The sequence below is a fragment of the Ceratotherium simum genome, chromosome 23, assembly GCF_057802395.1.
Source record: "Ceratotherium simum simum isolate JZ-2026a chromosome 23, ASM5780239v1, whole genome shotgun sequence".
Taxonomy (NCBI): domain Eukaryota; kingdom Metazoa; phylum Chordata; class Mammalia; order Perissodactyla; family Rhinocerotidae; genus Ceratotherium; species Ceratotherium simum.
Genome location: NC_141922.1, coordinates 27,988,887 through 28,012,630, shown reverse-complemented (window position 1 = coordinate 28,012,630; position 23,744 = coordinate 27,988,887). Strand labels below are relative to the sequence as shown.

The 23,744-nt window shown below is 33.6% G+C and overlaps 1 protein-coding gene across 4 annotated transcripts in view; it reads right to left on the bottom strand.

Moving 5' to 3' along the window:
- Positions 1–23,744, bottom strand: part of CSMD3 (CUB and Sushi multiple domains 3) — a 1,195,693-nt gene that overhangs the window by 45,272 nt on the left and 1,126,677 nt on the right. For all 4 annotated transcript variants that reach the window (XM_004431279.3, XM_087447535.1, XM_004431280.3 and 1 more), the window contains 7 exons: positions 22,138–22,311; positions 21,139–21,324; positions 18,992–19,165; positions 16,653–16,835; positions 13,013–13,189; positions 2,144–2,323; positions 365–538 (listed from right to left, as the gene is read on the bottom strand). In XM_004431279.3, coding sequence (XP_004431336.2) covers positions 365–538; positions 2,144–2,323; positions 13,013–13,189; positions 16,653–16,835; positions 18,992–19,165; positions 21,139–21,324; positions 22,138–22,311 — 1,248 coding nt within the window. The remainder of the gene's footprint in view (positions 1–364; positions 539–2,143; positions 2,324–13,012; positions 13,190–16,652; positions 16,836–18,991; positions 19,166–21,138; positions 21,325–22,137; positions 22,312–23,744) is intronic.

Genomic DNA, 23,744 nt, shown 5'->3' with positions numbered 1-23,744 from the left:
AGCGTTCAGTTGAAATAAACTGGACATAAATAAGAATAATTTTCCAGCAGGAGAGCTAATCTCAAAAGGTCTCTATGTTGAGGAATAATTTTGAAAATAAGAAAAGCTGGCGAACAAAGCAGTTTAGCCTAAAATTTAGAGTCAGAGCAGAAGGAACATAATGATTGGATTACATGAAAAATAGCTACATCAGTAAATACTGATCTTTCATTTAATTTTAATTACGCCTTGAAAGGAGTTTGACAATCTCATATTTGTTCTAGCAAAACTTGAAAATTTTCAGTAACAATTGTAATCTCAGTAAAGTAGCTCTAAGACAGTGAAAATGGGAAAATAAAATTTTAAGTACAGAAATTATACTTACGTAAGCACTGTGGTACTTCTCCACTCCAGGTACCATTCCCTACACAGGTCAAAACAGCAGGAAAGGATAGTTCATAGCCTGGAGAACAGATGTAGCTAATACTAAAGCCCCAGTCGAAATTTGTTCCTTCCAACCTTCCATTAGAGATCTGGGGAGGAGCTGGGCAGGTAACAGCTGCAATTACATTAAAAGCGATTAGACACAGCTGTTGAAATATCCTGGATGTAAAAAAACATAAATATCATTAGAAGAAGCATATGTGCTAATTTAACCTTTAGAGGACAATATGCTGTGACATGTTTTATTCTCCTGGTAGTATTCCTGAAACATCCCTGGAATTAATCCCTCTAGGATGTGACTATTTCTTGGCAATGTAATGGCTACTGGTTGTCAGAGATTCTCTTCCAAAATAACAAGCTGCCTGACATCTAAGGGAAGGCAAATAGAGGGTGACCTTCTATCCAGTATACTGTAGCTGATAAATTATTGGTTTTATATAAAATTATTTTCCAATGACCTTTAGACAGACTGAAGAGCTGGGTTGTTTAGCTATATATAGTGTTAACATTGTAGCAAGGAATGTGGGAGTAATTCTGTGACATTGTTGAAAACGTAGATCGTGTATCTCATTAAAATATACAAATAGGTTCTATTAACCACTTAGATTCATATGTTAAGACTTAGTGTAGGGTTTTAAATTCATTATTAAATGATTAATTATTAAACATTCATTTTTAAAATTGTTTTAAGTTGTCCTCAAGGAAAGATGGGTTGGATAAGGGACAAAGGGGAAAAGAAGGGTACCAACTACAAAATCTAAAAATGAGGAATGATTGTATTTTGATGACTAGCAACATATATGAATAATTTTTTGGAGTTTTAGAACATCGCCATTATCAGAATCAATTAATGATGTATGAAATAACTTCTAAAATATAAAATGTCTGTTCATATATTTTTATATAGTAACTATATAATTAGAGTGATCTGATTCAGAAACTATGTAATCAAAAAGAAAAAGACATACATTGGAATTACTCTTTTTTGTTAAATTTTGTCAGGGAGATATTAAACTGTCAATTCACAGATGTTTAGAAAGATGCCTGAATGAGAAATCTCCGTTATTAAAAACCAATATTATTATAAAACAATATAAATTGTCTAACATTGCATCTACAATATTCTATAAGTAATCAAAAAATTGGCAAAAAAATTATGAAAATTTTCCAATGAAAAAAATAGCATAAAGTAGCAAATTTATGCCTATGTTGATTAAAAGATTAATTCTAGATTGTGTTCTTAAAAAAAAAATTTTTCCTTTTCTTTAAGAAAAATTGCAGATCTATAATTCAGTCTGGCTGTTCTCAAATTATAGAAAGTTTTTCTCCCATCCTTGAATTACTTGACCCAAGTGGATCATCAAATTAAAGTTCTAATTCATTAAGGTTATCTTCTCTTTTAAATTTTCATCAATCATATAAATGATGATGTTGATTACATATCAGAGTACATGATATTTTTGTTGTTTTGGTTGCATTAAAGTTTATGGTCATTACTCACAACAAGATATAATATTTTTGTTGAAATATCACTTTTAAATCCTATATATTATTATTTCTATGGCTTAAAAATCAAACTTGCAGCAGTCTTTTTTCAGTACCGGAAAAAAAAGTGAAACAATACAAAAAACACTATTTAAATTTACTTTAAATTTGCATATTAAAAAAGTAAATATGTGGTGGTGATCACTTCTAAATACTGAAGAAATCATAATCATACCTCTACAAGTTGGCATTACTCCACTCCATGTGCCATTAGTTGTACAAGTCCTGATTCGGGAACCATTCAATTCCATTATATAGCCTGGCTGGCACATGTAAGAAACATTTTGTCCAACCACATAATCATCTCCATATCTCAGTCCATTGGCTGGTATACCTGGGTCTCCACAACTGATTACTATCAGTATTGGATTAGAAGAGCAGACGGTTAGTGTGGCATGCATTTAATACAGAGGAGTAGAAAACATATGGCATACTTGACATATAAGCAGGAAAAATTAGTTATCATGCTCATTTTTAATCACAAAACATAAGCATATTTAAAGCACATACTGGCAATTCCTGATTATGATCAGGTATGTTATTATGGACTCTACACATATGGTTCAGAAACAGTCATTTAGACTCTGAAAAGGGTAGGTTAATATGCTATTATGTTGTAGGGAACTCTGATGTGGCAACCTCTTTTAACGTGTTTTATATGATCATGGAGAAGCCATCCTATAAAATCAAGATTTCTAACATAATATTTGAAATCTGTTTTCCTATACGTGGCTACTGAAATCTCTAATTTATCAGGCTTGCTGGACTGAAAGCATATTTTCTGCACAGTGTCACTCAACTGGGTATTATAGCAGTTTTTAATTAAAACAATGCTATGTGCAAAAAGAATAATTTCTATTGAATAAATGAAAGAATGAATAAACTACTAAATGTGAATTTATCACAAACAGAGCAGGATACATAGTTTGTAGGCCCGGTGCAAAACAAAAACGCCACAGCTAGGGACAGAGAAACCAATTTTTCATTTCCATCAATCCATTGCCAACCCAAGTGAACGAACCACCCCCAAGAAATTGCAACCCCCACTCTGGAATGCACTTGCTTCTTGAACTGGGGGTGAGTGAAAGGCCTCTGCCAAATGCTTGCTACATATGCTTTGGTGTTGCCAGCCCAGGACAGGGACAGCTGCTGCCCTACTCTGCCCCAAGACTTCATGAATACTCCCGACTCTGACCTGCCCCATGCTTGTACCCAGGCCCCCACAAGAGAGTGGAAGACAAAGTTGAAATGTGAGCCTCCCTCTGCTGACAATGCAATGGACCAGCTGGGCAGAGGGCATCAGTGGCCCCAGAGCAGAGGTGGGAATGGGGAGGTCAGACAGGTCCAGGGGCACCAGGTAGTGGGTAGTAAAAGGCCATAACCCCTCCTAAGAAGACAGGGAGGCAGGGAGGCCAACAGCGATAAGCAGAGGCTCCAAACCCTCAGCACATCCTCCATTGTCCCAGTGGACCTCAGTTACAAAACACAAATTCAAAGATAAAATTATTAAGAATTTTGAGATAGCAATCACAGAGCATTAAACCCTGAGCACAGGACCCTTTGGAACATGAGGTTCTATCAATTGCACTGGTCCATAAAGCTGGCTCTGATTACATATATAATATTATCATTTATGATGCTACCCAAAAACTTTCAAAAAGACTTAAGACAGCATACAAAATAAAAATAGTTTTAAATATGGCAATTAGGAATAAGGTATAACAGAGATTATACATAAGCCATAAGCCACAAAAGCACTTGCTGTTTTGAAGCACATGACTTAAGCATGATATAGGGCAATGAGTTGTCTATAAGCTTTCTGGTGGCTAAGAGAAAAACACAAACACAGAACGTTACACTTTTCTGGAGAGAAAAAACATGTGGCATACTTGTCTTTTAGTATCTTTTTTTGCCTTTTGAATCTTTTTTTTCATAAAGGGGTAAATAATTTCACCAGGTAAATCTGGGTTATACTCTTTCGTTTTTATTTTTAATTAATTCTTCCCCGTATTTTGGAGGTCTAGAGTTAAAGACTAAAAATAGATTAAGGCATGGAAGGACCTTAATAGCACCTAGTTACATTGTGTTTATTAACTCACCATTAAAATTTATGAATGTCAACATTTGTTTCATATTATTTTAATCTGTTGAGGCTAAGAAGTTTTAAGACCATGAATAATGGCATTTAAATTAAAGAACAATATTCATGGCACTCCACCTTATAATCTTCTGAGCCCTCGAGACAGTCTGCTGATATCACACTCATTGAGTGTTTCTGTCTGACTCCTAATAAGAGTTTTGCATATAGGATGATTTTTGTTCCTTTAATTATTGATGAGAAAAAGACTTTTTTAATTATACAACTGAATTGGATAGAAAATCAAATCCTGCTTATGTACCAAGAAAATGTCATTTCTTTTTGCAGTTTCAAAATTTACAGCCATTTAAAAGTAAGGAGAAGTCTTCAATTTATTTTGTTTTATTTTACCCTATGTTACTTTATATTTTTAACCGAGATTTCAATTAAGAAGAGAAAAATTAAAGAGAATGCCTACAAATTGTTGTTATTTTCTGGGCAGTGCTTTACAGATGAATTAGAATCCTGGCAAGAAAGAACAGCTAACCCGGTCGTAAGGCACATGAGCTGAGACGCAGCCACCGAAAGATAGGACAGAGGGTGTATTTCACAGAGGCACTAAGAAAGAGTTCTGCATATCGTAGCAGCGTCATGAATGAAATGCCTGACAACAGCCTCAGAAAGATTTGTTTGGTGGCTTCCTAATGAAGCAAAGGCCAGTCACAGAGGCAGTTTCCAATAGCAACAGTCTTTGTAAACAGCACCTGCTCCACAAGTCAATTCATTCATCACCAGCTTGTTTTCAGCAACAAAAAAAAAGGCTTTCGGTGTTTCCAGGCAAAACCTTCGACTAGCTCGTTAGGGTTTTACCCTAAAAATCACAGACATCACTTCATGACAACGGGGTCCTGTGGTTTATTGCAAGAAAATCTTTTCTAAGGTCACCAAAATCCCTAAGCACACAGTGCACAAGTGTGCACACACACACACAGACACACACACACACCAATAAACTCCATGAAGATATTTTGTCTCTTTTCTACACTGCTGTGTTCTCAGAGCCTAGGCTAGTGTATAACTCATCATAAGAGATTAAGCATTTGTTTAAAGGATAAATGAGTGAATGAGTATGTAAGGAATGATTAAATAGCTCAGATTCCGAAAAACACATAAATTGCTTTAAAGTTTGAATTTGTTTTTGTGGGAGTTTTTCTCATTAGCTTCTATCATGTAATTGATGCCCATTGGGCAATCATTTATGATAAATCTAAGTATACAACCTCTGTGCTGAAAATAAAACATAACTGTGGCAATTCTAGTCTATGCCGCTTCAAAACTACTTTCTCTTCCAACTTCTTAAACGAGCACTATAAATATGCATTTTTAAATAAAATAGGATTACATTACCCACAATTTTATAACAGAATTCATCTTTTTACTCAATATCTAATGGACATTTTTGCACGTTTATAAACATAGATCCATGTAGCATTTTTAATGACATAATGTTTCCTTACATGGATATACATGCAATATAATTCACGTAACCAAACCTCTGCGGACAGATGTTTGAGCTATCCCATTGTTTTCCTATTAAAGACAATCCAGCAATGGACATGCTTGCCCCAGCATCACTACACATATGCTTTGCCAGGTTCTAAGGCCAGAACAGAATTTTACTACAGCAGAATGAACTTCCAGAAAGGTGGTCAAACCATTTCCCTGATACCTCTTCTGATTTTACATAATCTCCCAATTCAAACGTTAGTTTGCTTTTCAGACTTCAGTAAGGTAGATTTTCTCAGCCTTAACCTTGGCACTATTGACATTTGGGACCAACTAATTCTTGATTGTGGGGGCTGCTTTATCCATTGAGAATGTTTAGCATTGACCTCTGCCTGGTAGATACTGATAGCACACTCCACTCACCTGCACTGTGACAGCCCCAAATATCTCCAGACTCGGCCAAATGTCCCCTGGGAAACATCGCCCCGGTTTGAGAATCACGGCACTGAGGAATAGCTCTCTCTCCGTAAGGAGATATATATGACTTTTTAGCTTCACTTCACCCAGTTTCGTGCTGGGATAGTCCCCAGCTTTCTCTTGTGTGAGACTAGCCCCACCTCCCTGACCTATCCTCCACCAAAAAAAAAGAAAATCTCTGAGAGTTCTCAGGTGGGTAACAAAGACCCAGTAAGGACCGTTTTGGTCCTGGTTATTTGGAACAAAAGCCTTGGATTCATTTATCACTGAATCTGATTGAGTATGCTGTCCCTGGCCCAAATGACAAGATCTGCCAGATGTAGGGCATTGCTCAATTTGGAAGAAGTGCTGGTAGGTTAAAAAAAAAATCCAGGAAACAAATACACATATTTCTTTTTAGGCTTGAAAGCTAATCCTTACTCCACTTGACAAGCTCTGTCCTGGCACAGATTATATCTTCTTCCCAAACCATTAAGTGCACTCTGCACTCTAGGTACCAGAGGGGGCTCTGTCTGTTAGACATCAAAAGGGAAGGACCCCACACTATTAAAATCCCAAGGGGTTTTTGTGCTGCCAAAACAAACAAACCTGTGTTTTTGAATGAGTATTTATGTGTGGTTAATTTTCAGATCTTTTCTCTCAGTCTGAACATCACAGAAAAGAACTTCACCAAATTTTATAATTCGAGTACTGTTATGAGCTTCCCGGTAGTAGGGCCAAGATCTTTTCCTTCCAGTTTGTTTTAGTTCCATGGATGTTTCTTAACGTTTCTAATTTCTCTGCCAAAGTGTGCATGATGTCTAAATGCATGACCTTGATTTTATGATATATTCTTTTACCTACCCATGAGAAAACTAGTTATTTTGGGGAAGCTTCACACTCTAGCACTCTCAGTGAGTTCCGTAAGGACCTGTCTGGAGTTGCAGAAGAATGGGTATAGAAAAGAGGGAAGAGTTCCTGTTTGTGAGGCATACTTTTAGAGAAAGATTAATTAAATGGGCAATTTCTCAACTCATTCGTAATCTGAAGCTGGTTGAATATTAGCAGATAGACTTCATGTGAGGAAAATTTTACCCTTTTACCAACATCTCTACAATGGCTAGATATGAGGGTGGATGGGAAGGGCATTACCATTATTATTAAATTATGTTTATTTCAAAAATGTTTCCTGAAATCATTAAAATGGACAAGGCAAATCATAGCTGTCACATCTACACATGTGATTGGACTGGGGTTTTTAAAGAACAGAAAAAGAGTGTGTGTGTGTGTGTGTTGTTGCTAGGCAATCAAGCAAATGAAAGGTATATTTGCAAATTAACCTGGTGGGAAATTCTCAAAGAGCAAAAATGCTTGGAATATCAAAGCTACTTCACTGGCCTATGAAACATTAGAAACCAGAGACTTTACTTAGTGAACTTTTTATTCTCAGTTTCTGGCAAGGTGCCCAAAGATACTAGATTTTTGTGTAAATTATTTTTTATTAACTGAATCCATAAGTAGTCCAATTACATTATATACCCACACTTCTCTATTTCATTTTTTTTTAATTTTTTGTTTATTGTAGTAATATTGGTTTATAACATTGTATAAACTTCAGGTGTACATCATTATACTTCTATTTCTGCATAGATTATATCATGTTCACCACCCAAATACTAATTACAACGCATCACCACATACACGTGCTGAATTATCCCTTTCGCCCTCCTTCCTCCCCCCTTCCCCTCTGGTAACCACCAAGCCAATCTCTGTCTCTATGTGTTTGTTTATTGTTGTTATTATCTACTACTTAATGAAGGAAATCATACAGTATTTGACCTTCTCCCTCTGACTTATTTCACTTTGCATAATACCCTCAATGTCCATCCATGTTGTCACAAATGGCTGGATTTCATCGTTTCTTATGGCTGAGTAGTATTCCCTTGTGTATATATACCACATCTTCTTTTATCCATTCGTCCCTTGATGGGCACTTAGGTTGCTTCCAAGTCTTGGCTATTGTGAATAATGCTGCAATGAACACAGGGGTGCATGTATCTTTACGCATTGGTGTTTTCAAATTCTTTGGATAAATACCCAGCAGTGGAATAGCTGGATCATATGGTAGTTCTATCTTTGATTTTTTGAGGAATCTCCATACTGTCCTCTATTTCATTTTAACTGTATTTTTAGATAAAAAAATATATTGCTATAAGTTAAAAATAAAATTATATTCTAAAATTTGGATTACTTCTCTGATTTTCACTATGTAGGAGGAACTAGTTGCCTGAGTATAACTAGCCCAGGGAAAAACACAAAAGTGACCAAATTTTTATTTTAAAAAAGTAGAAAAATATCCAAATAGAATTCACTTCTTTCTATTTTACTTTCACTACACCATTGTAAATGGATAATTTATTCAACTATATTTCAAGGGCTTTATTAATTTCCTCAAGGGTCTTTATTAATTTTTTCATATTCAAATCATCCTATATTGAAGCATCTATCATATCATCAATCTTGTTGACTTCCTCTCTTTCAACTGATATTGTCCTAATTCTAGCAGATCCCCTTTGTCAATGATTATGAATGTGATTCAACAGTACCCCAGTTCATTTCCTTTGCTTCATCATATTAAAATATTTCATCTCTTGAAAGATTTGCAGATTTATTACTGACATATATTTGCACTATATATTTGGACATTCATCTTGAGACAAACAACAAAATTATTGACAATATATATAGAGGAAAAATTATTGATAAGATATATAGAGGAAATTGTAATGCTAAGCAGAAAGGATTGTTGAGCAAAAACAAATTTTACACGTGGTCAGCTCATTAAGAAATGATATAACTTTGCAGAACTCAAATTCGTAAATGCAGAGAAATTGGAAAAGTTCAGAGAGGAATAGGCTATAACTTAACGAAACATTTCCATATGCATTATAAGCAAGGTCCTATGTTTATATCACATCAAATATACTTGACCATTGAATGAAGTTAGAAAATAAAGCAAGAAAACAAAAACGAGCTAAAATGCAAAGGAGAGAATGAAATGAACTCAAGAACATTGCTCCTTGAGTCAAACAGACTTGGGTTAAATTCACAGATACTACATATACTAGTCGTGTTACCACAGGAAAGAAAATTGTGTTTTCTCTGCAAGTTACCATTTCTTCTAATGTGAAATAGAGAAGATAATAGTATATACTTCATAAATTTTTTTAGAAATAAGTGAGAGAATTTGTGTAAAGCACTTAGCACAAATGCTAACAAATGATAAACACTCAATGACAGATATTATTCTTTATGAGTAAAAATAGTAACAATTTGAATGGAAAGAAAAAAAGGAAAGTTTAGTTCAGTTTTCCAAAAATTGTGATCAGGGCTTTGGTTTGGAAATGTAGCTCAGGTACTTTAAATTTTTTCATACCTAATTTAATTCATTTCAAATTCACATTTAGGTCCTTGCACCCACACACTAGAAAAAAGAGCACCTACAAAAGGCAGTTATATTAAATCAAAATTTACTAAAAATATTTTTTACTTGAATTTAACCTTTCTGGTATGTATAAGAAATAATTAAACTGAATGGGAAATTCCATCCATTTATGTGACAGAAATAACTGTTTAGCGGTGAGCTCTGCCAGTAGTCAGTAAGTCATTAAGTGATTTGGTGCCTCAGTTTCCTGATCTATACATGTGAGCCTATGACACAATCCCTTTCAGCTCCAAAATTAAACGATTCTATCAATCATATATTTAAATTAACTTCTATTGCAAATTAATGAGAAGAAATTTGAAACATTTGTGCTAATTCAATTTGATCACCACATATAAGCATTGTCAGTATGTTAGATTCTTTAATTACAGAAGTTTAGTCTATTTTAATTTCCACTGAATCTTCTCTCTACGCTTCTTTTTTGGGAATATTTTTGTTTTTACTTTTGCTTTGGATTCCTGTTGGGGTGTTAGTACTTTTATGCCTGTGAAGTAAGTCAAGTGTTACAAATGCTCAGCTTTTAGTTTACTAGCAATTCATCACGTAAAAACTAATGCTTGAAATACCTTACTCAACACAATATTTCTCCTTGAAGAACTGACATAGTGTCTTTCTTTATATTTTTGCTATGTCGTTTGTAAACAGTCTGTCTTGAATTGAGTGATTTTTAACTTGATTTAAAATTCCTAAGGAAGAGGCCGGCCCGGTGGCGCAAGCGGCTAAGTGCGCGCACTCCACTGCCGCAGCCTGGGGTTCGCAGGTTCGTGATCCCGGGTGCGCACCGATGAACCGCTTGTCAAGCCATGCTGTGGCGGCATCCCATATAAAGTGGAGGAAGATGGGCACGGATGTTAGCCCAGGGCCAGTCTTCCTCAGCACAAAGAGGAGGATTGGCAGATGTTACCTCAGGGCAGATCTTCCTCACAAAAAAAAAAAAAAAATTTCCTAAGGAAAAATGAAGCTGATTCAATAAAAAAATTAATGTATTTTCAATCTCAAGAATTGGAGTATGTTTATTTGTTTATCTTTACTAAAATTGGAAAACATCTTAAATAAAAGACAGGTATTTATCCATGATTAAATGAAATCATTATTCATTGTGGAAATAGAAGGACATGTTACTCAGCAGATTTCTTTTACTCTGAATATACCCATTATTTCAGTCTTTTCAATAACTATATATTGAAAACATACTATCTACTAGAAACTATGTGCTACGTTATCTATAAAATTATAAGCCCTCTCTGCAAGCATTTTAAAATGGAGTGGAATGGTAAGTCTTGTATACTAAGAGCTAAAATAAAATTCATATGAGATTTTTGAGTCAGTCAACAACTATTCATTGAGTCACTCTTACGTATTAGGTATTGTGCTCTACACTAGAGGGTGACTGAGATAAACAGACCTGGTTACTGTTGCCTATGAAGTTTACCATTTAGCAGTATGCATAATTGCCATAAAAGAGTTATACAGTATAGAGAGATCACTTTCTGCTAAAAGGCATGAGGAAGAAGTGTCGTGGCAAGGCTTTTGACAAATGTGTCATTTCAGCTGATACTTAAAAGGTACCAAGTAAGAGTTCTAAAAGTTCGTATAGGGTAGTGTAGTATGGAAACAGTAAAGCATATTTGTTAATTGATGGATTGTTCAGTATTGCAAAAGTGAGACATTTTCAAAATAAGTAGGAGAAACAGGGAAGAATTTAATTTCCATTTGAAACAACCAGAAAAAAAAAAAGGATGAAATATGACAAAAAAATAAACACACAACAGGTTTCATTAGGCAGCAAAGCATACTGATCCTTGAGTAACAGAAAACAAATTAGATGAGTCCTATGATCACCCCATATTACTGCCTTAAGAGAGTTTCCAGGCTATGGCACAGGGAGGAGGACCCCATGCAGAGCCCAGTTGGCTCCCTGAGTTGAAAAGATGGATCTGAGAGTCAGGAGAGAATAAAGTGAATTGAATTTGAGAGACAAGAGTACCAGGGAGGACATGGACAGAGGCAGATCTCTGGAGATCTAGGGAGAAAACTCCATGAGTATCCAGCGGAATACGGATCAGCCTATGAGGAAACTGCTCAATGTGGGGTAAAGAACTACCCAAAAGATTAGACCTAACAGTACCTGGTGCTGACACAGGGCCAAGAATATTACTTTTACTGATTCCAATCAACAACTGGAAAACGTTTGGCTATTGTAGATTTGCCTAATATGTTATATTTAGTCCTTATTTCAACAGCCTCCTAGCCATAGTTTGCCTTCACCTTTGAAGAGAGACAACACACACAGGATATGGCAACAGCCCTGTCATCACACACAATTTTTGCAGGCAAGATATTAACTACAACCAACTTTCTCCAGGATCATGATACGACATGACAATACTTTGATGCCATCCTCTTCTGAGTAGATTCATTTGAGCCATTCATTCAGGAAATATAAATATTCACAAAAGAGTTAAAGAAAAAAAAAAGGAAGGAGATGGTTCATTGGCGTACACATAGCACAAAGCCTATCTTCTCAGTTAAATTTCTGGGAATTATTTAGATTAGCTGAGGGCCGTGCCACCACTGACACTGTCAGGAACAACCACTGACCTTCTCAGCACCACAACGTTAAAATAAGCCCAACACCTTTTTGGGTCCTGGAAGCAACAGGTTCCTCATTTACAAATTTTACTTAAGCTCATTTATGTCATTATTCACAAATTGGCCCACTTTTAAGGAGGCCCCCTATAGCAAAAGTATCTATAATGTGTCTAAATTGCAATACACAAGGCACTCCCTCCCATTAGTCTTCCCAGAGTCTCTTTCACTACAGAAGCTTCAGCAATTTCTCATGACTGCTACAGTCTCTGAATACATCCTAAACAGCTCTCCTCTTTAAAACTTTCATGATTTACATGTCACTGCAGTTCTTGTTAATAAATATAAGCAACCATAATTTTCCAATGGATGTATTATTGTTGGTTAAATAAATTCTATTTTATTCCATACAAAGGCATTAATTCATATATAGAAATTTGAAATAAATTTTAAAAAATTCTTCAAGTAATTTCATTATAATGCAGAATCTCTCTCTTTTATTTATTTATTTATTTTTTGTGAGGAAGATTAGCCCTGAGCTAACATCTGATGCCAATCCTCTGCTTTTTGCTGAGGAAGATTGGCCTTGGGCTAACATCCGTGCCCATCTTCCCCTACTTTATATGGGACGCCACCACAGCATGGCCTGACAAGCGGTGCATTGGTGCACGTCCGGGATCCGAACCTGCGAACCCCGGGCCACCAAAGTGGAGTGTGAGTACTTAACTGCTCTTAAAGTCACTAGTGTACACTCTAACCATAACACTACTACCATCTTTTAATCTAACATTACAAATATTCAAAACCTTGCATGGTTTTATTAATTACAAAACAAACATATTCATATTTATATACTCAAATATTTGTCACATAACCAGTGATATAAACATATTGAGAAGAAACTTACTTACTTGTACAGTTAGGCAAAGTTCCAGACCACGTTCCATTGGCTGTGCACTGTCTAACTGAAGGCCCAGAAAGGATATATCCCTCTGTGCAGGAATAAATGACTGAACTAGAAAATGTTGTGCCATCGATCTGAAAGACTTTTCCGTTAGCTGTTGTTCCTGGGTTACCACACTGTACAGCTATAAAACAAAATGGTAAAGAGTATACATAAAACTAGTGTAATTAAAAATCCTTTCACAAAAAGTTAATGACTAAATGATTGTTTCAAATTATCCAAAGGAGATATAAAATCTCCTAAAATAATCATTAAATTATTTTATGTGGTTGAAATTCAAGGATGAATTTATGTTGATTTTATTAGTTTAATTAGTGGGATGAAAATCATATAACAGCTATTCTTTTAAAAGTCTTTTGTTAGTAGCTTTGGAAAAAACTTTACAAAGTAAAGTAATTACTTGAGAGTATTGCCTTTGGGTGCCACAAAATCTTTCAAAGAATGATTATAAGAGTCTCAGCCTAAAAAAGCAACTCACATAAAATTGGAAGATAATAACATCGAGATGCAACAGAGATTGATATTAAGTATACTTCTGAGAGGATAGATATAAACAATTTAAATATTAAATGCATCCATGTATATTTTTATTTATATAAGTATATAACTGATTTGCATTAAAACTTTATAATCTCTCTTTCCTGACCAAGGTATACAAAAAATAAACCGAGTGAAAACAAAGTAACTAAATTCTAGAAATGGTTTTCAACATATCCTAAACAGGAGTCACAAACACGAATGTCATATGATTAACTGTTCTGTATTATCTTTAACTATTTGCCATCAATGCCATAAGTGAATTTTTTAAATATCTTAAAAGCAAGCCTATGTCAAATGTAATACTAAATTTTGTTGTAACATAAGAAGGTATTTTAGTACTTTAGAAAAGTTAAGGCTACCTTTACAAATATGAAGTGTAAATTTAGTTTCAGTAACATCTATATTGCTTGGTGCATCTTAAATATTTAATTTTGCTGTATGTAGTGGCCGTGTAGTGATGCTGTAATGAGGCTGTATGTTTGTGTGTATATGTGTTTAGACAGGAAACTTATACCCCCTATACATATACAAGGTATTATAATAATACACACTTGTATCAATAGTTTTAAAGTTTGCTTGTTTTCACACATCTTCTCCAACACTATGTGCCATCATTTAAAAACCTTGTCAGTTTGTCAAAAAATGCTATATTCTTTAAATCTGTATTTTTCTATTTATTAAATTAAGATATTTTAACACATTTATTTGATATTGTTATTTTCACTTGTGTTTTATCCATCACATTCTAGGAAAGCTTTTATATTTCATTGTAAATTACTAAAGTAATATAACATTACAAAACATTTGAAATAAAGAGAAAAAAATAGTACAAATTTCACCACTCCGTTGTATTATCATTTTTTGTGTATTGCCTTTTATACTTTCTTTCAAATGAATATCATTTCCCATGATTTTAATGAGCACACAATTTTTTAACTAAATTTTATATGATTTACATTTTCTCATATTGCTTCATGGCCTTTATTCTATATTTCATTGACTATACACTATTACATCATGTAACTATACAATTGCTTATGTAATAATTTTCCTAGTGTTGTCAAATTATTTTCAGTTGCTGCTAGTCATAATCAATTAGAAATAAAAAATTGCATGTTTATGATTGTGTGTTTTCTTTAATATTTTTATTTTCTTTTGGAAAATAATCCTCAAAAGTGGAGTTAATAAATCAAAAATATATACTCTAAGAATATATATGTGTTTTTGTCAAATTACTTTAAAAATATTATAACCATAAAAAACCTCTATAAATGCTTTATAGTTCTAGTTTTGCTGCACATACACCAGAATTTCATATTAAAACAGGTGCAAAATGATGCTTTGATATTTAATTATCATTGTTTAGTAGTTATGCAGAATTTTTTTCTATAGGTTGTATTTTTTGCTCTTCTGTATTGTCTGTTCATTTCCTCTGTCCATTCATCTACTAGAATCTGTTTTTCTAAATGGTTTGTATGAGCTCCATTTATGAGAAAAATATTAATTCTGTTATATTTGCTACAATTCCTAGTTATTCTTTATCTGTAATGTGTATACTAACAAAACAAAGTCAACATCAAGTTGTGTTTCATCTAAAAATATTTTGCGGTTCAGCTGAACAAAGGGATGGCTTAGATATCACTCATGTACTGGACAACATCATTATAGAGACTTTGCCATTGGAAAGTAAGTTTGAGAAACAAAGTGAACAACAGTTTAGTCTCACTGTCTTTTGCTCAACAACTTTGTTTCTCAACTCCTTTCCCTATAATAGCAACTGAGTTACAACTCTCTCTTAATTGAGATTATTAAATTTGGTCCACTTAAAAAAAAGATGGCTATCTTTCCTAGAATAAGGATACTAATTTTAAACATAATAAAACGTTTCTAAAATACAATCAATCAAAAAACTGTCAGGAAGTTTCTATTGGCAATTACTTCCTATTTATAAAATGAATACATTTGGTACAACATCAGGTAAGTTTTATAAATACCTTTGCAAGTTTAGTTTTGGCACTAAAATCATCTTAAAAAGAACAATTTAAATTATAAGGACAATTTCCAGCAACATTTTATTTTCTAGTCAACCTTGTAAAAATTTAATTATGTTAACTCTGAGTCAGTCAGAAATTAACAATTTTACTCAAACACCACAAATTTTAAGAATTCTAGTTACTAGCAATTTTATTCTATAAATAAAAATCTCATTTATACTTAGGCATCTTTTTATATTTTTCCATTTTTTCTTCTTAGTGCTATCAAGTCTATTTCGATTCCTAGTGAACCAGTGTATAGCAGGGCGGAACCCTGCCCGGTCCTTTTGCGCCCTCCTCTCATCTCCAGCACTGTATCAGAAAACGCTTTGCTGCCCTTCTTAGGGTTTTCACGAGCAATTTTTTTCAGAATTGGGTATCCAGGTCCTTCTTCCTAGTCTGACTTAGTCTGGAAGCTCTGCTGAAACCTGTCCACCATGGTTTACCCTGCTGGTATTTGAAATACTGGTGACATAGCTTTCAGAATCACAGCAACTTGCCCCCACCACAGTATGACAATCGACAGACAGGTGGTGTGGTTCCCTCACCAGGAAACAAACCTGGGCCTCCGCAATGAGAGCTCCGAATCTTAACCATAGACCACCATTTCCACAAACCTGAAAACTAACACAGATCTTGAGGTAATATTGATGTAAGAACAACCTATTTTTTTCCCAATAGTGTCTACATTATAGAGCACTATGATAAACAGGGGAAAATAAACCTTTTTTAACAGATATTTTTAAGTTTTCCAATCCAGATGTTTGCTATGATATGAACAATGTTTGTAGATAAATGACCCATGAGAGAGATATTTTACAACTATTACCTTACAGGTTGTGTGTCAGTGAGTTCTCTTACAGGATGGTGTCAGTGAAACTGGAATACTACTGCTTTTATTCCATGGTTGGGGGCAGAAGAACTGGCAGGAGTAACTTCGATAGTAACGGATTGAATTTGGTTACACATTAAACTCCAGAAGTTTCAATATATTTAGTTGCTGCTTGAGATTACCTTTGCATTCTGGCTGACTTCCAGTCCAACTGCCGTTGGCTAAACATATTCTTTCTTCTGAGCCATGAAGGATATAACCAGTATCACAAGAAAAATGTACAGAACTTTTGGTTCTGAAATCGCTTTCCTGCCTAGAACCATGACCGGGAGTACCTGGATCCCCACAGGTACCAGTAGCATCACCTGCAATTCAGTACAGTTCAAGTTAATTTATTTCAACAAACATTTTCTATGTTCATGATCTATTCCAGCATTCTTGGAGGCATTTGTCTTTGTGCATACTGTTTTTAACACGATAAGTTAACTAGGTAAAATCGTAACTCATATTTCCCATCTGTCTCCAGTCATAAGAAAAAGCCTAAATGGAAAAGAAAATAGTTGCAAGAATATGGTGTCATTTTCCATATCAGTAATGTTTGGACCTATTAAATAGGTTAAGACATTTCATTAGTATCTCCAGAACCTGGTTAATAACCAAGTTAATAGAAAATTTATAACTGAAAGTACTATGGGCTCAAATGACAATGGATTTATAAAACTAAAATTAAAACACAGGATTTGGTAATTTGCGTTTCCTTCTCTGAATTTCCTAATTACTGAAAATCTTTTTTTGTTAGAACTGTGATATGCTGAAAAATGTAAATGCTACAGTATAGTACTTCCTGTAACCTAAAATTTCATCCTCTAATTTTCTCTATCAGTGACCATTGGTCAAAGATAAATGAACTGCACACTTCTCATATATGAAAATATAAAAATAAGTTGTAAACAATCAAAGACCAGAAACTCTGACTTAAGTTCCTAATAAGGATTTTATTCATGACTAGGATTTTATTCATGACACCTAGTCATGAATAAAACACTAAAACACTGATTTTAGTGTCAAGGATTTACTAAGTCCCTTTATCATCTCTTAAGTAATTTTAATCAGAGTTGCCATAGCATTAGTATATATTAAGAGAGAAAGAAAGAGAAACAGAGAGAGAGAGAAAGCTGAATACATAAGCACTGAAAATGCCCTGTCTGTCTAGATGCCTTTTTTGACATGCCCTGTGTGTTTGGAATCCCACTTCACATCTCCTCATTTTCATGTGATGTAATGTTAACCACACAAAACTTTAAGATCAATATTTTGCTTTTAAATATCTGTGTACAATTTTTTTTTTTGCAGTTTAGTAGCATTTCCTAATACATTGGGATGTATGTGTGTAAGTTTACGTGTTTTTATGTATAATCAGTAATCTGAGTGAGTTAATTAACTGTGAGTTGCTCCAAGATAAGAGTTTTAATTCTCATTGAAATCAGTTTCATAGTCATATTAAAAAATGATGATTTTTTAAATCTATAGATTAAATTTGAAGTCCCAGGCAGTCACTTCATAGGGATTAACCACCAGTTAGAAGGAGATTCTGAAATAAGTAACCATTTTACAACTTTTGCCCCTCAAGGAAAAACAATATAAAACAACTCCTAATAAGTCATCAGCATGATCTGCACAGAGATAAAATAATATAAAGGTAATGGACAATATATAAATAAAATAACAGAAAAATAAGCACCAATATCTGATTGATGTGTAAAAATAAGTAGAATAAGTAGTATCAAATAGAGAGACATGACAGATCTAAAAGTTAAATGACATTTTTGAAGAAAAGCAGTAGCTTAAACAGTTCAAAAAAGACTTATCAAATACTCACTCTGTGAACAAATTGTTAATTAAAAATAACCTTAATATTCACTTATTCTAAGATAATTCTATTGGGGGTATAGAGACTCAGGAATTATATGTTGCCTATTAATAGCGAGGGAAGTTAGGATACACAAATACCTTTCACAAAACTTGACTTATTTTAATTTAAAACATTTAGGACTTTATTTTAAAAGTATGCTATTAAGTAAACAATTGCTTGGAAAGTTTAATAGAACTGAACTCTAACAGAAGATCACTAAAATAACATTGCCTTCTGGGGAAAATTACATTTGGTATCTGCTAGACCGGAGTAGCTACTTAAACTTGAGTGGTTCACCATTTTAATAAACAAAAGCACTTTAAACAGAACAGCATCCTAAAACCATTTAATTCTTTACATTAGCCACAACACAGTTCAAACCATATACCTGTAATTTACTATCTACAAGATGAGTGTTAATTTGCACTCTGAATTTATATTACCTTAAGAAGTATTCCAATAAATGTATAAACAATGTTATAGTTTCTCTCATGAGATTTTTAAGAGACATGTGTTATCTCTTTAGATTGTTTTGTGCATACATTCCTAATAATAATAATACTAATAATGTAATTTCCAACACACATTGTCCAATTTTCCAAGTGGTACCTGAACAATGAGGTTGTGATCCACTCCAATGGCCATTCAATTGGCAAGTCCTTGATGACTGGCCTAGAAGGGTGCGCTTTCCTGTGCAGGAATAGTGAACAGTGGACCCAAAGGTATACTTCTCACCAGACAGGACTGCATTAGGAGGAATGCCAGGGTGTCCACAGTCAATCACTACAATACATAATTATTGAATATAAAATTTTTTTATATCTCCTATCGAACAACCTGCACCACCTTTTTATAAAATAAATCAGAAGTAAATTATCTGCTCAAATATATACAACCTCCAGAAATCAAACACCTATGTGAAAGCTGACTTTTTAAAAAATAAAATGGAAGTTGTAGTTAAAGGAGCAATTCTGTTAACCCATTCACCCTGAGCATGAGTTTAACAGAAACATTCTAAGCAGTCATAAATGACTGAGTGAGTATCAGTACGTGAGGGGTGATGAGTGTGTGTTCATACACATATGTGCATGGGTGTGAAGTACGTGTGTGCCTGAACAAGGATGCCAAAGTTAGGGAAAGGAGTAATGTGGACTGGCTAAATAAGGACATAGGATGTCATATAGGATTCAAAATAAGCCTATACAAAAATTAAAAGGGAAGAAATTTGAGGATAAAGGAGAGGGAATGAAGATAGATCTAAGACACAAATCTAATATGTAGTCTAGAATAATTCCATTCCAGGCCATTAACGAATAAATTATGCTGTACAAAGAAAATACTCAGTGGCTTGTTAGGCAAAAAACTGCTAAGCATCGCAGGATCAAATGTCAATACCTCGTAGAATTTTCTTTATAACGTAAGGTAGTTTGAGAACTTAGTGTGCCCCCTTTTAGTTGGAACCTGAAAAATACTGAGTGCAATATGACTCTAGAGTATTAAATAGCACATAAGGGGACACGAACCTTATAAAATCCTTGAGTACTTAGCACACTACCAGGGAGTGTGATAGGAAATAAAGAAAGGCGAGGAGTGTACGAGAACTAAGAAAATCTGAAGAAGTTCATGTTTACATGTTCTTAGTCATAGTCACACAAGGCCAAGTAAGTGCATTAGTCAAACTATTAGACCAGTCAGTCTACAAAAAGAAGTTAAATGCCTTTTAAGCAAGGGATCTATGATTGCCTTAATTATTTGCTTATAATCTGAAATTTAATAGACATTGCACGAAGTTTTATTTCTTCATTAGTGTAAGAATGATGTCACAAAACTTTCAACAAATCCTACCCCATGAACATAAAGAAAGTGTCCCTAAGTAAAATATGATCATAAAATAATTTTATAATTTAGAAATTTAGTATAACCAAAAATAACTCGCACAATGATTTCTTGGTATACTACTCCTTCGATCTATAAAGTTCTTCTCTTTCTTATCATGTCCAAGATTCATCAATTCTTTGAGACGTGGCTATTTTTAAGACCTATCAACTAACTGAATTCCTAAAATTCATGTTCAGTTCCCTATGTCCTAGCATAATTTTTATTTATTTCTGTTAAATTATTTTCTCACTGCACATGTTAACTATACGCATTCTGCTCTAATTTATCTTATTTATATTTTACAACTCCTACACAACATAACAAAATGTACTCATTAAATGTTCAATGACTTGAAAGATGATGTATATTAACACTTAGTGTACTTGTATGTGTCTGTATATGATAAACATTTAAGATCAACAAGTTATATGTAATATTTTTGTCTATATTCTCAAGTATTCTGAAGCTCTGGTGGCTGTTTACAGTAAGACTAATATTGCCTTAAATCAAATTTGAAATATTAGTACAAAAGAAAAATCATGGGATTTTTTGCTTCTAAGGGATGTAATATCACAGAATATGATATGAATGATGTCTGCTTTTCATATTCTATCTGCTCTATCAAAGTTCAAAATCAAAGAATGACAGAGAGATATTTATCACATTAGCATTAATAAAAATGGCATTTGGGCATTGAATTGGCAGAATATAGGGAAGTGTAATTTCAAAACAATAAAATCAAAAATAAAATAATAATTAAAATCATAATTAAAGACAAAATCCTTCTGATACATAGCTCTAGATATTTTATAAGATAATAAACATACATATTGCTTCCATGGTATTTTCTCAAGGAAGAATTCACATTATCTACTTACTGATACATTCTGGTAAAGGTTTGTCCCATTGTCCATTTGGTTGACATATCAAAACTGAAGATCCAAATAAGAAATATCCAGGATTGCAGTCATAGAACACCACAGTGCCATAGGTGAAATTTCCATGTTCTATTTTACTTTCTCTTTTGGAATTGGCTTGAATTCCAGGATCAGAACAGTTCACCACTAAACAAATGACAAATGATAAATTTTGAAAGGTATGTTTGGAATAATATATATACATATAGATTTCAATTAGAAATTTAGTTTCAAAGGCAAATTTAATCAAACAAACCAAAGATTCTAGGAATAAAATTAATACATGGGCTATCTAGACAATGAAGTAAAATCTGTGTGGTTGAAAATACAGAAAAAAGGAAAGCGTTTTTGCAAAAATTTTTTGAACACTAGCAACTCCATAAGTATTATGCTGAGTACAGATTTAAAGAATGATACCTTTCATAATGATACTTTATACCTTTAAAGGTATAGTTAACTCATAAAAAGTGTAGAAAAATGATAATTTGGCTGTATTTTATCAAACAATATGATGCATATCATACTTCTTGGCAAAATGGAAAACATCAAAAATTCTTTTATCTGTTTCTGTAGAGAAAGCAATTAATAAACCCCCAATGCAGGTATCATGGCAATTCAGGCCTCAAACACAGTTTTTCCAAAAATATGAAGAAAATAAATGCCAAGGCAACTTCCATTAATTACGAAGCAAATCACAAATGAAAATGATCTCAATGACTTTTTATTTGCAGCCATAAAATAGGTACAAGATAATAAAGTTAAGCAATTGAAATAAAGCCTGCCAGTTTTAACTTTTAAAAAAATAAGTTAAAAATTAAGGGAAAAAAATAGCATTGCTAATGAGACAACATCAACATTAAATCTTTTGTTTTATTAGTTGAAAACTCTACTGTTCTGTCCGCACTGTTTCAAATGTTACACATTACCATGCTCTAACCTGGAATACGGTTAGACTTTTACCTTTGCATACTGGGGGAGGGTGGCTCCACTGTCTGTTGGCTTGGCATTGTGCCTTTGTTGGCCCTTGCATAAGATACCCAATATTGCAAGAGAATGTTACCACATCATTAAAGTTGAATCCATTTCCACTTGTTCTTCCGTAAATTGGACTACCAGGGTGACCACAGCTAACAGCTAATAGCAATGGTTGGGGGAGGGAGGAAGCACAAAACAGAATATTTGGTTATCAGTTATCACATGACAATGACACTTAATCATTTCAAACAATGGAGAAAGTAGACCACTTTTATGTGAAAATATATCTAAAGTACTTTTACTAATGCAAAGGAGCAATTTAGAATGCCAAATTAGTGCAATATAATAGGAATATTATATTAGAAAATAGACAATTGTTTACAATTACGATAATTTTATACAAGTCGTACAGAGACATTTAAAAGTTTCATGGTATCTTTTCATTCTCTCTATTTTATGGGGGGAGAAGAATACTGAAATTCAAAGAAATCTGGGAAAGATTGAAGTTCATGTCACTAGTCAGTAGAAAAAACGAATGAAACAACTGATCTTCCTTTTCTAGATAAGTTTAAGAATTGAAGATGCTTGAAGGCAGTTTTTTGTATTTACTTTTTAAATAGTTTATTTTAATATTATTTATACAAGCAATTTATATGAATAATAGATTGATAAGCAAAAGTGTACTTGAAGAATAACTTAATGTGACTACATAATATGAACAATAAAAAATGATACATGATGCTGCATTAGAATTCTTCTTAATATCTTAAGATATCAATATTAACATTCTCTTACCAATCAACCGTACTGGTTTATTTTTTTTCACAATTGATATTTGATATTTTAGAACAATTTTTGAAATAATGGTAACAGATGAATTATTTAAACTCTTTTAGTGTTAGAGTTCTATTGGAGATTTGATGCAGTGCTGACTTTTCTCAAATACTTTGTATTTCTATGAACTGTTTTATTGCATCATCTCACTCTATTAATCAGAGCAACTCCAGTAATCATGCTTCATAATTGCACACAGTGAAAGACCATAGTCAATTTTAGTACTTTTGAAATGACCCAAGAGCAATTATTTTTCAGCTGTATTGTTAATGTCAACCTACTCATTTGGAAATTTAACTGCATCTTATTCTTGTTAAAATTATCAATAAAGAAACCAGTTTTACCCCAAGGGCCAATTTTCATTTATAGTCTCAATTATTCAACAAGAAAAACAGTGGTATTAGTTGGCTATGCTTGAATATTAATGAAAGGGAAAAAAATCCAGGACAGACCCAAGCATAATATTGCTGTCTTTAAATCATCAGATAATCTGTGTGTGTGTGTGTGTTCGCGTGTGCACATGCACACCTTGGAAAAGCAATTTTAATTGTTAACTATATGCTCTATTACCTTATTCAATCTCAACACACTAAAGTATTTTCCATGAAACTAGAACTCCCATGAATTTCTGTTGAATGGATAAAAATTTGACAATGATGGAATTTATAAATATGGATGTAATTAGTCACAGAATAAATGAAATATTTCCTGTGAATTCACACTAAAAGTCCCATGCATTATTTATCTAAAGACTCCAA